General features: G+C 41.9%; 1 protein-coding gene across 1 annotated transcript in view; it reads left to right on the plus strand.

Moving 5' to 3' along the window:
* LOC144504132 (lactase/phlorizin hydrolase-like) overlaps nucleotides 1–15509 on the plus strand; it is a 58229-nt gene that overhangs the window by 41539 nt on the left and 1181 nt on the right. Inside the window, exons 12-16 of the mRNA XM_078229307.1 lie at nucleotides 1050–1252; nucleotides 3533–3642; nucleotides 5319–5453; nucleotides 8930–9153; nucleotides 13423–13653. Coding sequence (XP_078085433.1) covers nucleotides 1050–1252; nucleotides 3533–3642; nucleotides 5319–5453; nucleotides 8930–9153; nucleotides 13423–13653 — 903 coding nt within the window. The remainder of the gene's footprint in view (nucleotides 1–1049; nucleotides 1253–3532; nucleotides 3643–5318; nucleotides 5454–8929; nucleotides 9154–13422; nucleotides 13654–15509) is intronic.

The following is a 15509-nucleotide window of genomic DNA, read 5'->3' on the forward strand; positions in this document are numbered from 1 at the left end:
TGGCTAGACGGCCAGATTGGGGTTCAGAACAATCGGGGTGGCACGCTGACCCTAGTGTCAGGGGGATTAACAGGGTAAATGTGTGAGGCTATGGGAATAGGGCCTGGGTGGGATTGTGGTCGGTACAGACTCGATGGGCCAAATGGCTTCCTTCTGTACTGTAGGGATCCTATGATTCTATATGAATGCCAGCAGAATGGGGTTCAATCTCTTCTAGCTGAGGTAGACTTGGGTCTTGCCTCCTCACCCAGCCCTGCAGTAAATTCACAACATAAGCTGTGGCTCTGTGACCTTCAAATAATCACGGATGCTACCTAGAGAAGAAGGTTGTATCTAGCCTTGGCAGGTGGGTTTGTATAAAAAGGGGTATCTTATGTCTCAAAATTATAACCATCCAATTCACACATCAGTTCAGACTTCTATGTCACCTAGCCAAATATTCTACCATTTACTTTAGATCTTTCAGGGAAAACGGATGCCAGTAGGAAACATGGCGGACAATGGAATATCTATAAGGTGTTGATCACAACCATATCTGGTACTTTAGGGAGGCAGAAACTCATAGTGCAATTTTGGGCATAAAACAACACTGAAAGAAGGGCTGAATGTAATGGTTAATAGGGATGTACCTAATGGCATCAATTTTAACTCAAGCCTCCAGCCAGGAATCCCCAGGATTGGATGGAATCCTATTTTACACCTGAACTAATATTACTTTCCTTTAGCTTCAATAAAGAATAAAATCAGGGCAATGTAAAGCTCTTGTTGGAACCGTTCCCATGGGTTTTGCCACGGGCAAGCTAGATAAATTTGTCCTCAAAATCCCCATACTTTGAGAAAACATGCATGTTTTTGTTAGTGGTTTGCAAACTGCCTTAATTATAGTAATATACTGATATAACATCAAAAGAACTTTATCGTGAAAGTGGTGTTGATGCATTACAAGTTTCATCACAGTATGTTTTTGACTGGTAGAGACTCGCTGTTTTATTCTAATAAGTATGAAACTCTTTTTTAATGTAATAAACCGCTACCTGTTTTGTTTTAAGGTATTGGCACAAGATTAGGCAGAGCTCCTTATATTGTTGGTCACAATCTAATCAAAGCTCATGCTGAAGTTTGGCACTTGTACAATGAAACTTACAGACCGCAGCAAGGAGGGCTTATCTCCATTACTATCAATTCCGACTGGGTTGAGCCAAGGAATCCATATAAACAAGAAGACATCGATGCTGCAAATAGGCATTTGATGGTAAGGAACAATCTAGTTGACATCTTACTTAGTTAAATCATCTTGACTCCGTTAAGAAAGTGGAAAATAAATAATCAAAGGCCACCTCCCATGCTCATTGTCACTTAGTCTGTATCAGGAGGGCTTGCTGCCTTGTGGGGAGACTGTCCCACTGGATGCTTGGCATGGTCACCGCGACTGGTTTTCATTTTTGAAAGCCAGTATTGGTTTGCCCCACTGTGACGTCACGCCGGCTGGGTAGGACAAAATGGTGAGGGCAGAGGTCGCGGCGTTAAGCCGTATAATGATTTTTAAATTTATTATATAAACATGCTAATCAGGCACATCACTGGGCATGAACCTGATCATATCATCGGAGGGGTGTGGGGAAGATCACAAACTGAAATCCCACCAGCGCAGATCCCGTTTTGGGCCTCACGTGAGATTTAGCAGCCAAAGCAGGATTTACACCTGCGGCTAACACAGTAGCTAAATTGCGGCCTCCAAGAATGTTCCGTTGTTTTGTGGTTACTCTTTGAACCAATTGTTAGTGGTAATGGTTTCCTTTCTGTTGGGTCACATTTGATTTCTCCACAACACTCACAATTTATTAGTGAGCAGGACTGTAAGTGTTTTCATTGGCTAATTATTTTGATTGCTCACCATTCGCTTCATGGTCCGAATTTAGTTACATATTTTCATGATCTGTGGACCTTCATCACACAGGTGATGGAACGGTAATGAGTTTAGTTCATCATTCCAGAAATACCAGGCCAAATTTTATGGGGGAGCATATTGCTGACCCCAATCTGCAGGAAATGTCAGATTCAGTCCATCTGCGTAAACAGCTGCGAGCAGCATGAATGAGGTGAGAGTATGACTTCTGCCCCTTCAAAATGTTTTGCCCCTAAGAGAAAATCAGGCTGGCAGTTCTAACAGACCCATCAATGTCAGGATTCAGTGATGCCAGTACGATCCATAGATGAAGACAGCCACAGCCTCTGGATTCAAAGAACAAAGAAAATTACAGCACAGGAACAGGCCCAATCCGAGTTTGCACTGACCATGCTGCCCGTATGAACTAAAACCCCCTACCCTTCCGGGGACCATATTCCTCTATTCCCATCCTATTTATGTATTTGTCCAGACGCCCCTTAAAAGTCACTATTGTATCCGCTTCCACTACCTCCCCGGCATTGGGTTCCAGGCACCCACCACCCTCAGTGTAAAAAACTTGCCTCGTACATCTCCTTTAAATCTTGCTCCTCGCACCTTATACCTATGCCCCCTGGTAATTAACTGTTCCTGGGAAAAAGCTTCTGACTATCCACTCTGTCTATGCCTCTCATAATCTTGTAGACTTTAGGCTTCTGTCGTCCCAGGTAATAGGGGAGCCTCAGGAGGGTGGTGAAAGAGGGCAAGGTTGCTTGTTTTGGAGACCATGGGGAGGAGCAAAGACAGGGGGCATCATCTTGAGGTGGGGGTATTATGCGCAAAGGAAGTTTTAAGCTGTTTACTGAAGAAAGTCTGTCCATTCCCACCCACCAGCCTGTGCCAGCGGTATTATAGGTTGAGCAGTGTATTATTCAGCTCAATTGGCTTGGTAACAAACTGAATTGACCATTAATTATTTATTTAATAATGTCGGGTTGGTTGCAAATTTCAATAACTACTCACCCACCGTATTATGAGGGACAGAACTATGGATGGGCAGCAAGGTGGTGGACCTGCCACCCCTGATATTTTACTTGTCCTTCCAGTGGGGGGGTAAAATCCAGCCCACCATTTCATTATAGAATCAGAGTTCACACAATGTGAGCAAGACCCCTTTCCGATTCCACAGCCCCGTTTCAAAATTCATAGTTTCCACTACATCTCAATGCTCCCTCATCAGGTGAGTGGAGAAGTAGGTTCACAAACACAGCGTATATAGGCAAAGACACACTTGTAAGATAATTACAGATTGGAATGTGAAGGAACATTGCAAATAAACCTGTTGGATTTTAACCTGGTGTTGTGAGACTTCTTACAGTGCCCACCCCAGTCCAACACTGCCATTTCATGGCTACTACCCACACTGTTATATAATTACTTAAATATAAAATATACTTTAAATGATTATACTACTGATATTAATTGAATGTCTGGAGTCATACTCATTATGTATTTGTTTAGCCATTGAACAGTTCGTTTGTAATTATTGCCATATCCACCAAGTTCTTTTGACATGAATTGTATAATGGTTGAAATATAGAGTCCGGACACTGTTGAAGTGTGATTTTATGCTTTTTGTTCTTTTAGTTTTATGGCGGTTGGTTTGCATATCCAATTTTCAAAAATGGTGATTACAATGAGGTGATGAAAGCACGTGTGAGAGAGAAAAGTTTGGCTCAAGGCTTGCCTAAATCTCGGTAGGAAATTAGATATTAACTGAATGTTAGCAATGACTTTGATTTGTCTATTAGCTTAAAGTATATAGAACATTTCCCTGTTTCAATCAGCACATAATTTTACTTTTTATGCTATAAATTGGAGCTTTCTTTTAAATTAATGCTGATGTTGAAAATTATCCAAATCCCGTGCTAGCTATTACATTTATATTTTTAAAAAATTCATTCATGGGATGTGGGCGTCGCTGTGTACCAACATTTATTGCCCATCCCTAATTGCCCTTGGACTGAGTGGCTTACTAGGCCATTTAAGAATCAACCACATTGCAGTGGATCTGAAGTCACATGAATGCCAGACCAGGTAAGGACGGCAGATTTCCCCCATTAAAGGGAAGCAGATGGGTTTTTACAACAATGGTTTCATGGTCATCATTGGACTTCCAGATTTTTATTGAATTCAAATGCAAATTGGAAACAAACCCTGGTCCCCAGATCATTACACTGGGTCTCTGGATTACTAGTCCATTGACAATGTCTGGAATTGTCCGGCCGTTCATGCTGGCGGGATTCTCTGGTCCCTCTGGCAGTACACCCTCTGATGTGCATGTCCTGGCAGTGGGGTGGCTTCAATGGGAATTCCTATTGATAGTGGTGGGAGCAGAGGTTCCCGCCACCAGCGAACACTATGCTGCCTCCTGTTACCAAGAAAAAAGCTGAGGAGAGGCCAGAGAATCTCACGCAATACCATTGCGCCCCCACCTACCATCTAATAAAATAATTTAATGACATTGCTGCACCTTTACACTGAATCAGTGGTTCAGATGGAAAACTCTGCTGCATTTCAAAGTTAGTTTCCAAGACAATTTTACTAGGACAAAGATATCCTACACTTTCACAGCACCTGGGGAATTGAATTTCCTCGGCAGGTCAGTAGAAATTGGAATGGAGATCTATCAATCTCACCTTTAGTGAACTACCTCAGGATTTCCTTGGATTCTCCAATGTATCTGCAGGAATAACAGACCCAACATTTCCAGGAAGGCTTGTGTGGCACAAAGGCATTGGCATGGACCGCTCAAACTGAATGGCCTGTTTCTGCGCTCTAAGAACTTGCAGTTTCACTTAAATGTGGTGAGAAGGCGTATTCTTGGCCTTCTACATTATTCCATAATAGATCAATCTTCCACTTTCAGATGCTTCAGGTGCCATCTGCCAGGGACATCCTGGGCACCTGCGGGGCACATCCTGGGCACCCTTAGGGGAAGATTTCCTCATATTCCATAGAAATATCAAAGTAGCAATGGAATAGCAAAGTTGTCAAAATTAAAACAAGTCATGTAATAACAATCCAACAACTATAACTCCTTAGAATTCTTCATAGGGAATATTAATTGAGGAGTTATGAAGACTGGACTTTACCTTATCAGTCAGGACACCTATAGGCTGAGCATGATTTATAACCACATGAGACTCTTCTTTGCCCATAAATTTAAATTTTAGCATTCACTAAGATAGTTTTAAATATATTCTTCTCCAACTGTACCCTCTCTCCAAAATTTTATACTCAAATAAAAATCATTTAAAAAATAAAAACACCCAAAATGTGGATACCTCCAAATGCCAGCTATGTTTGGTAGAGTTTGGCTGGGGAAAGAATGTTTGTGATACTTGACTACCTATCAATCTAATCTTTACAGACTCCCTGAATTTACTGAATCTGAAAAAAAGCGAATTAAGGGAACATATGACTTTATGGGATTTAATCACTACACCACGGTCTTGGCATTCAGTGTCAATTTTGGAAATGCTATCCCAATGTATGATGCTGACAGGTACGAGTTTTAATAATAGAAAATAAGCAAAAAATATTATTAAGCTTAAATGTTGGTCATTGAGTTTTTGCAAAATGTCACTCTCACCGCTGCTTCTCCTCCATCATTAAGCTCTGTGAAACTCCCCTTATGTGGTTTCCTTCCTTCAATGGCCTCAGTGATCTTTCCTTGTCCATCTCCTCTTCATTTACATGTCATCTGCTGACACCGGGTTGGCTGTTACATGTATGCTCTACCTCTACTCCTCCAACACTCATCTTGACCCCTCAACTACCTCCGTGTTGTCGGACTGTTTTTCTAACATCCAGTCCTCGATGAGTCACAATTTTCTCCAGCGCTGCAGTAAAAGGATCATCTTCACCACCATCACAAACTTTGCTGATTCCATTCCTTGTTAAGCCATTTGCTTCACTTCAACCAAGTTAGCTACAATCTCATGAAAGCAAAATGTACCTTCGCTTCACTATGGACAATTCCCCTACATCTCCATCCCTACCACAAGGATCTTAGGGCTTCTTCCATGAACAGAGTCCTAAATAATTCCCGTCAACCACTCTCCTCCGCCAAGCTGAACTTATTCTCTCACTCAACAATTTCTCCTTTAACTTGTTTCACTTGCTGCAAATGAAAAGTGTGGCTGTGGATAACCACATGGGCCCCAGTTATGCCTGTCTTTTTGTGAGGTTGGTGGAATATTTTATTGTCTTGTTGGCCCTTGTTGATCTAACTGACTCCATTCCCTAATGCATTAAATTCAAAACTATTGTTCTTATCTATGAAGTCCTCCATGGCTTTGCTTCAGCCTACAGCATCTTCCAGCCTTATTTCCCCTCCCCAGCTAACTATTCATCTGACTCTGGACTTTTGCGTTTTCCCTCTTCAGGTCCTTTAGTTTCCATTGATATCAAAGCCTTCAACTACCCCAGATTGATTTATTATCTCGCTTCCTAAACCTCTCCGATTTTCCAATTCCCCATCTTTCAAAGCTCCTCAAGACCCCTTCTTGATCAAGCTTTTGATCATCGATCATTTCTAATTCTCATGGTGGCTGGACGTTAATTTCTCCTACTCATAGAACATAGAACAGTACAGCACAGTACAGGCCCTTCAACCCATGATGTTGTGCCGAACCTTTTCCGAAACCAAGATCAAGCTATCATTCTAGTGTGCTCCATGTGCCTATCCAATAACCGCTTGAAAGTTCCTAAAGTGTCCGACTCCACTATCACAGCAGGCAATCCATTCCACACCCCAACCACTCTCTGAGTAAAGAACCTACCTCGTACATCCCTCCTATATCTTCCACCACGAACCTTATAGTTATGCCCCCTAGTAACAGCTACATCCACCCGAGGAAATAGTCTCTGAACGTCCACTCTATCTATCCCCCTCATCATCTTATAAACCTCTATTAAGTCGCCTCTCAACCTCCTCCGCTCTAAAGAGAAAAGCCCTAGCTCCCTCAACCTTTTCTCATAAGACCTACCCTCCAAACCAGGCAGCATCCTGGTAAATCTCCTTTGCACTCTTTCCAATGCTTCCACATCCTTCTTATAGTGAGGTAACCAGAACGGCACACAATATTCCAAATGTGGTCTCACCAACGTCCTGTACAGTTGCAGCTTAACCCCACGGCTCTTAAACTCAAACCCCCTGCTAATAAACATTAACACACTATAAGCCTTCTTCACAGCTCTATCCACTTGAGTGGCAACCTTCAGAGATCTGTGGATATGAACCCCAAGATCTCTCTGTTCCTCCACATTCCTCAGAACCCTACCTTTGACCCTGTAATCTGCATTCAAATTTGTCCTACCAAAATGAATCACCTCACACTTATCAAGGTTAAACTCCATCTGCCATTTTTCGGCCCAGCTCTGCACCCTATCAATGTCTCTTTGCAGCCTACAACAGCCCTCCACCTCATCCACTACTCCACCAATCTTGGTGTCATCCGCAAATTTACTGATCCATCCTTCAGCCCCCTCCTCCAAGTCATTTATAAAAATCACAAATAGCAGAGGACCCAGCACTGATCCTTGTGGTACACCGCTGGTAACTGGTCTCCAGTCTGAAAATTTTCCATCCACCCTCTGTCTTCTATGAGATAGCCAGTTACTTATCCAAATGGCCAAGTTTCCCTCTATCCCACACCTCCTTACTTTCTTCATGAGCCGACCATGGGGGACCTTATCAAACGCCTTACTAAAATCCATGTATATGACATCAACTGCTCTACCTTCATCGACACACTTAGTTACTTCCTCAAAAAAGTCAATCAAATTTGTGAGGCAAGACTTACCCTTCACGAATCCATGTTGACTATCCCGGATTAAGCTGCATCTTTCTAAATGGTCGTAAATCCTATCCCTCAGGACCTTTTCAATTAACTTACCGACCACCGAAGTAAGACTAACCAATTTACTCCTATTTGAGAAACACCTTCTGATATTAGAGAGATTAGATGAATGCACGTTATTGGTTAAATTCACTAAACCATTGGAGTAGCAATAGGGGAAATTGGCCAGCAATTTGAGCTGGGATTCTATCAATTTCCTGCTGTAACTGCAGTAGGTGGCCGGTGGAAATCCTTGAGAAACCTCGCAAATGGTGATTAATAATGTGCTTCATTTGCAAAATATAGGATTATTTGGTGTCGATTTCAACTTACTAAAATCAACATTAATGGGGAGGTTACAACCTCTGAGCAGTGTTGGCAAACCTACAGCCCTATTAACAGCAGCAATTAGCCGCCCTACCACTTCCAGAGCTACCATCCAAAACAATGTCAAAATGTCTGCCTGCTTCAGGCAATGGGCCCCTTTTAATATGCAATCATTGTCTATTGATGGACATCGGATTTTAATTGCCATTTCAGGATTGACATGTTGAAGCCTGCACAGTTTACACTTGCAGTGCAGCCACGGAAGTAATGAAAAGCGAAGTCTGAAATATTTTTTGTGAGTTCTATAATCTGAGTCTCTGCCACTCCCACTCTCCTCTCCCCAGTGATTGTGACACCTCCACGTGTTTATGCTAATCCAGTGCCCTTTGGACTCCCTGATAATTGACCAGTCTGAATCTAGCAAGCTGCAGGCCTTCAGTGCCTGCACATTGTTGTAACATTGAAATGAAGCTCAGGCCTCAAAATGGCTCCAAATCTCTTCAGCATTGTCCAAAAGAGAAAACGCTGGAAAATCTCAGCAGGTCTGGCAACATCTGTAAGGAGAGGAAAGAGCTGACGTTTTGAGTCCAGATGACCCTTTGTCAAAGTGAAAAGGCATAGAAAGTGGGAGGTACTTCATCATTGTATTGGATGAAAAAGTTAAAATTAAGGCCTATTAATCCATAGCACTATAATCGTAAATATAGTACAAAAAAATGGAAGATAGATTTTTTTGCTTCTAATGTATCCACTTCCAATTAAACGCAGCGGAGCTGTCTGTTGTGTAAACTAATTAATTCTCTATTTCTAGAGGAACCGGGACTACAGTAGACCGCAGCTGGCTTAATTCTGGATCATTTTGGCTCAAAGTAACTCCCTGGGGTTTTAGGAGAATTCTTAACTGGATTAAGAAAGAATTCAACAACCCTCCTATCTACCTGACGGAAAATGGAGTTTCAGAGCATGGGGATCATGGCCTCAATGATACCTGGAGAATCAGTTATCATAAAAGTTATATAAATGAGGTTTTAAAAGGTAGAGCATGTTCAATGTCTATCATTCTTATTTTTACACTAGCTTTGTAGACTCCTTACATGTTCATATTGGCAACAAAAACAACAGCGCTGAAAACCTCCAGCCTCCTTCGTGGCTGGGATTCTCCCATGCCACTGAAAGTAAATAGAGTTTTGACTGGAATGTCAAATTGTGAGAATTGATTCCTTGCGGAAGATGCTAGATATATTTTTGAATTGTTATACATCTGTTATGGATAAGAAATGGATTAATTTAAAAAGCATAAATTTCTCCTCTCACTAGTTGCCCATAAACAGAAAGGTGTTTTGATTTGCATCCCTCTTTAAAAGTGATGGCATATTTCCCAATCCCTCGGTTTTGGTGTGATCCACAGCAAACCCAAGATAGGATGAATTGAAAGGGACAGTTTATTTGCACTTACACGCAAATTTGCCCCCTTTACATTCATATGGTAAAAGAGGAATAGAGAAAATTTGCCACGCAAAGACCACAAGGAAAATAATTATTGTTTCTCGTGGGTTCCAGACTCCCGAATCAAAGTCCAATAAGGCATTCCTCCACAGAGGTCTGTGCACTGGCAACCATTGTTGGTTAATTTACTTTTCCAGTGGTATTGACTTCACATGATGAGGTGGACATGCAGAGATGAATCAGTCTTGTAGGTGATAATACGGAAGTCTCAGTAGAAACAGTGTAGATGGGGTCAGGTATACAATCTGTGAAGGTCTCCTTTTCTGTGATTTTGCTAGTTAAATGGTAAAATGGTGCACCGAGCTTGCAGTTCCACCAGGCAATATTATTGGTTTCACAAACTAGAAGTCCATGACACATGGCTTTCAACACTGGGTGAGATTTTCCTCCCTCTCCACGGCATGTTTCATGGTGGCAGGAGGTGGTGTGCCACTCACTAGTGGCGGGATGTAATGGCCCCACTGTTGTCAAACCCGCAGCAGGGGTATGCTATCGGCGGAACCTTTAGATCCCGCCACGTAAACGACAGCAAGATATCAGTGACTGTCTTTGACCAGGAATGTGTACCCCTCATCTGGATCTCCAAGATGATTAAATGTCCCCCCCCATTAAGAATTGAAAGGAAGGTTTTGGGGTGCTTTGTCCTATCAGACGAGTAGACTCGGGTTGGCCAACATGTATTATGAAATACAGATAACTTTTGTATAGCTCTCTTTGAATTTGGTCTCTGCAGCCCACAGGGGGTTATTAGTATCTCTTCAGGGATAAGAAGGTGCAAGTTTATTTAATACTGACAGTTAGCTCCTGTTGTTCAAGGGTCATGGACAGAAATAGATCCAGCCATTTTTAAAGGTCTTTGTCCAGTTTTTAAAATCTTTGAAAAAGCCATGTGAGGTCTTAGTTCCCTCACAGATAATAGCAATAGAAAGGCAAGATTCTGATTAAAAACTAATAAATTTGTGAGTTTCCTGACTTGTTGGACAGAATTATCAATGTTTTGTTTTTAAAATATTTTTGACACTCAGGTGGGGGTGGAATACCAGTTACATGGGGAGGGGTCCAGCAAGTAATATGACCTTCTTTCATCATTAGTGGATAGCATAATATAAAATTCACATAACATCACAAAGCATAGCTAAACTTTTACTCCCTTCATCCAACATTATTTTTCTTTATTTTAATTCGGAAGATGTGAATGCTGCTGGCAAGTGGTAAACCCAACATTTATTGCCCTTCCCTAATTGCCCTTGAGAAAGTGGTGGTGTACTGAATTCTTGAACTGCTAGAGTCCATGTGTTTTAGGGACACCTACAGTGCTGTTAGAGAGGGAGTTTCAAGACTTTGATCCAGTGACAATGTAGGCGCAGTCATGTAGTTCTAAGTCAGGATGGTATGTGACTTGGAGGAGAACTTGTCGGTGGTGGTGTTCCCATTGCTCTGTTGCTCTTTTTCTTCTAGATAGTAGAGGACATGCTTTTAGAAGGTGCTATTGAAGGAACCTGTGGAGAGTTGCTGTAGTGAATCTTATTGATGGTATGCACTGCTGCCACTGTGTGACAGTAGTGGAGGAAATGAATGTCTAAGATGATGGATGGGTGTTGATCCAGCTTTATCCAGGCTGCTGCTGAGCTTGTTGGAGCTGCACTCATCCAAGCAAGTGGAGAGTGTTCCATCACACTCTTAGCTTCTGTATTATAGATGGTGGACAGGCTTAGGGGAGTCAGCAGGTGTGTTACTCTCTGCAAAATTCCTAGCCTCGAGTTTGCTTTTGTAGTCGCAGTATTTATATAACTGGTCCGTTTAAGCTTCTGGTCAACAGTGACCCCAGGATGTTGATGGTGGAAGATTCAGCAATGGCAATGCCATTGAATGTGAAGGAGGGATGATTGACAGTTAATTTTGTCTCTTGTTGAAGATGGCCATTGCCTCACACCTGTGTGGTGTGAATAATACTTGCCAGTTATCAGCCCAAGCCTGAATGTTGTCCATGTCTTGCTGCATTTGGGTATGGACTGCTTCAATATCAGCAGAATCACAAGTGACACTGAACACTGTGCAATCAGTGAAAATCCCCATTATTGATGAAGTAGCTGAAGATGGTTGTGCGTAGGCACTACCCTGAGGAATGATGCCCTGGGACTGAGGTGATTAGCTTCCAACAACCATCTTCTTTTGTGTTATTTATGAATCCCAGTTGACAAATTTTACTAGGGCTCTTTGACATCACACTCAACCAAATAATTGATATCAAGGGTAATCACTTTCATATCACTTCTGCAGTTCACCTATTTTGTCCATATTTGGATCAAGACTGTAATGAAGTCTGGAGGCAAGTGGCCCTGCCGAAATCCAAACTGAGCATCAGTGAGCAGGTTATTGCCAAGCGAGTGCTGTCAATTACACATTCCATCACTTTGCTGATGATTAGTCACAGAGTCCTAGAGGATTGAAATAGACTGATGGGACATTAATTGGCTGGATTGGATTTGACCTGCTTTTTATGGACATGACATACCTGAGCAATATTCCACATTATCGGGTAGATGCCAATGTTGTAGCTGTACTGGAACAGCTTGACTCAGGTTGCAGCTTCTTCTGGAGTAGACTCTTCAGTACTCTAGCCAGGATGTTGTTGGGGTCCATAGCCTTTGCTGTAGCCACAGCCTCAAGGCATTTCTTGATATTATGCGTTTCAAAAGCTCCTGTATATTTTTGGTCAAAGGCAGGTAGTTGCCCTCCGATCATGATTTTATTCACTGTTTCTCATCATTGAGAAATATTAGCATTGTTCCTTCCTGCTTCATCACCACTTGAAGCACCACTTGACAGATCAGAAATACTGTTGCCTTTTCTATTTCACTTCAATATTCACAATTTCAAAAGATGTGTTCATGAGATGTGGGCATCGCTGGCTTGGCCAGCACTTGCTGCTCATCCCTAATTGCCCTTGCTCAGAAGGTACTTAAGAGGCAACCACATTTTCTGAGGGCCTGGAGTCATGTGTGGGCTACACCAAGCAAGGACAGCAGATTTCCTTTAGCAAATCAAACTCCACCCATTACCTTGCATTCTACTCCTTAAAATAGAAATTTATCATTGCAGTTCCGCAGGCAGTAAATGGGGCAAAAAGGACCAATGTTGGTTGCAATTCCGCATGGCTAAGCGCCTGCAATATATGGGTGCTGCCAGATTAGGTCACAACTTTGCAGGTTTTCTGGGTGGAAGCCTAAAACAACTATTAACCCCCCCCCCCTTTACCTATGTCAATGGGGAGCTTAATTGGTTTGCGGTATCCCCCTGTGAAATCAACTCATCATGAGCGAAGCTGGTGCCTGACCTGCCTGCCCCCTTCAAAAATTCTTCAATGGCCACCAGCAATTCAAGGTTTTATTTATTTATTTTTTCAAGGCTTCCTGTGGAACCAGGAGGAATGGGAGTGTTCTCTTGATTTATTTCCCCCACCTCCACCACCAAGCCCCCTTTATACCCTCTCTAATCCCCATCCCAGGATTTATCCTTGAGCTGCTGCTGGTGAGCCAATGCATCAGCTTTTGATATTTGCAAAGCTCAGGCTACCTGTACTGAGCCTGCAAATGACCCAGACAAATGTTTACCTCCTTACATCTTTCCTAATTTGAGTATGAAATGCCTATATGCATTCTCTATCCCATTTAGTGACCTATCATAGATTCTTGTAACTCAAAGATTTGGGTTGCTGGGTCAGTTGGGGGTAATTTGATAAACAATTCTTATACTGTGATGAAACTCTGGTTAATATTTTTTTGTATGCACATACAGCCATTAAATTTGATGGAATCGATATCCGTGGCTATACAGCATGGTCACTGATGGACAACTTTGAATGGGCTGTAGGATATGCTGACAGATTTGGTTTATTTTACGTAAATTATTCCGACCCTTCATTACCTCGCATTCCTAAAGCTTCAAGTAAATATTATTCTACAATTATACGCTGTAACGGCTTCCCAGATCCGGCTTTAGGACCCCACAACTGTCTCCAATTGGAAAGTAAGTAAATACATTTAAGTATATATGTTAATATTTGAAGAGCACGTAATTTAATCAGTTGCTTTGACCATTTACATTTCCTAATTTTACTGTTAGAATTTTTGTCATCAGTTAGACACTTCTCAAGATTATTTTAGCGAATATTTATTGCACCAACTATAAAGTATGGGTTGTTCTTCTAAAGATGGAATTGAGCTTTCATTTCTGGACAAGTTGTCCAATGGAACTGTGAATAGCACCAGGTTGGTGGTAGAGGAAAAATGTTAATTTGCAGCACTGTAATTCTTCATTTCAATGAGCACTAATAATTATTATTTTTGGTGCTTGGGGCATGGGTTACACTGGTAAGGATAAATTTATTGCTTGCACCTCATTGTCCGAGAAGGTGGTGGTGAGCCTTGTCCTTGTACCGCTGCCATCCTGGTGGTGATGGTCATTATTTACCACATGTCAGTCCAAACCTGGGTGTTGTCCTGGCTGAAAAAGACTTCTTCATTAATGGAGGAGTTGTAAATCTAGCTATGGAATCATTTGTTAGTACTGCTACTTCTATGACACACGGAAAGCTACTGGTGAAGCAATTGAAGGTGGTTGGACCAAGGATGCTTCCTGAAGGAACTCCTTCCAATGAAATTTATGGCCTGTGTCGAGTTGCTTCTGATAATAATCATCTTTTTCTTCAGATATGATTAATCAATAATGGATTTTCTTTCTTTACTATACTAACTTCAATTTATTTAAGAGTTCTTGATGCCATACTCAGTTGAATACTGCCTTGATATCGGGGCAGATACTCTCAAACTCTCCTCTGGTATTCAGCCCACACTCCCTGTCTGCATCAAGGTTGTGATGAATTTGAGTTTAATAGTTCTTGCAGAACCTGAGATAAACATTGGTGGGTTGATTATTGGTCAATCGGTGTTACTTGATGGCAATATCAATGGCTCGGATTGTCACTTTACTACCGTATGGGAAGAACATGATAAAGCAATCTTTCATCCAATTAGATTTACTGCGTTTTATTTGGAAAGAACCCAGGCATTCTTGCCCATTGTCAGGAAGATGAGTGTTTGGCTAGTAGAGTTGCTAGATCTCAAACCCCACAGTTTGAATGTTGTCAAGACCCATAGCCTTTACTGTGCCCAACATATCCAGTGCTACTTAGTATCACATGGAGTGAACCAAACCGGCTGAACCCTGGTTACAGAGAATGGAATTTCAGGAGAAGACCGAGTAGGATTATTTACTTGTCAACTTTGACTGAAGAAACCAGCACCTGTTGGACTCCATAATGGTTGAGGATGAGGACATTCCCAGAGCTGCTTCTTCGTTACTTATCACATTGTTCACCACCATCTTCAGCTGTATGTAGGAGGGCTATAGAAATATCCTCTGGTTGATAGTAGGACAACTTAACCTGTCCATACCTTGCTACTTAGCCATGTGTTGCAGCTTCACTAGTTTTCTACATCATTCTAACGCTTCCCTGATGCTACTTCTGACATGTCACCCTTCACTCTGCGTTGAAGCAGATTTAATCTCCTGGTTTGATAATGGTGGGTATAATTTTGCTCCTGACAATTATCCAGAACATTGCAAAAATGCCTAGTTTTGGGTAGTTAGATCTGTCCTTAGTCTGTCTCCCAGTGCAGTGGTAATTCCACACTAAGTGATGGACAATATTTTCATGAGTCAAGATTTGTCCTCAAAATGATAGTGGTTACTTCCATTGGTAGTTTTGTTGCAGGCATGTTCATTGTATCAGTGGTATGTTGACTGACTGATATTCTATGAGTATGACAATGTCAGGCTGTTGCTTGGTTAGTCTGCGGAACAGCTCTCTGAATTTGGGCACC

Source organism: Mustelus asterias, chromosome 14 (assembly GCF_964213995.1).
Source record: "Mustelus asterias chromosome 14, sMusAst1.hap1.1, whole genome shotgun sequence".
Lineage (NCBI taxonomy): Eukaryota > Metazoa > Chordata > Chondrichthyes > Carcharhiniformes > Triakidae > Mustelus > Mustelus asterias.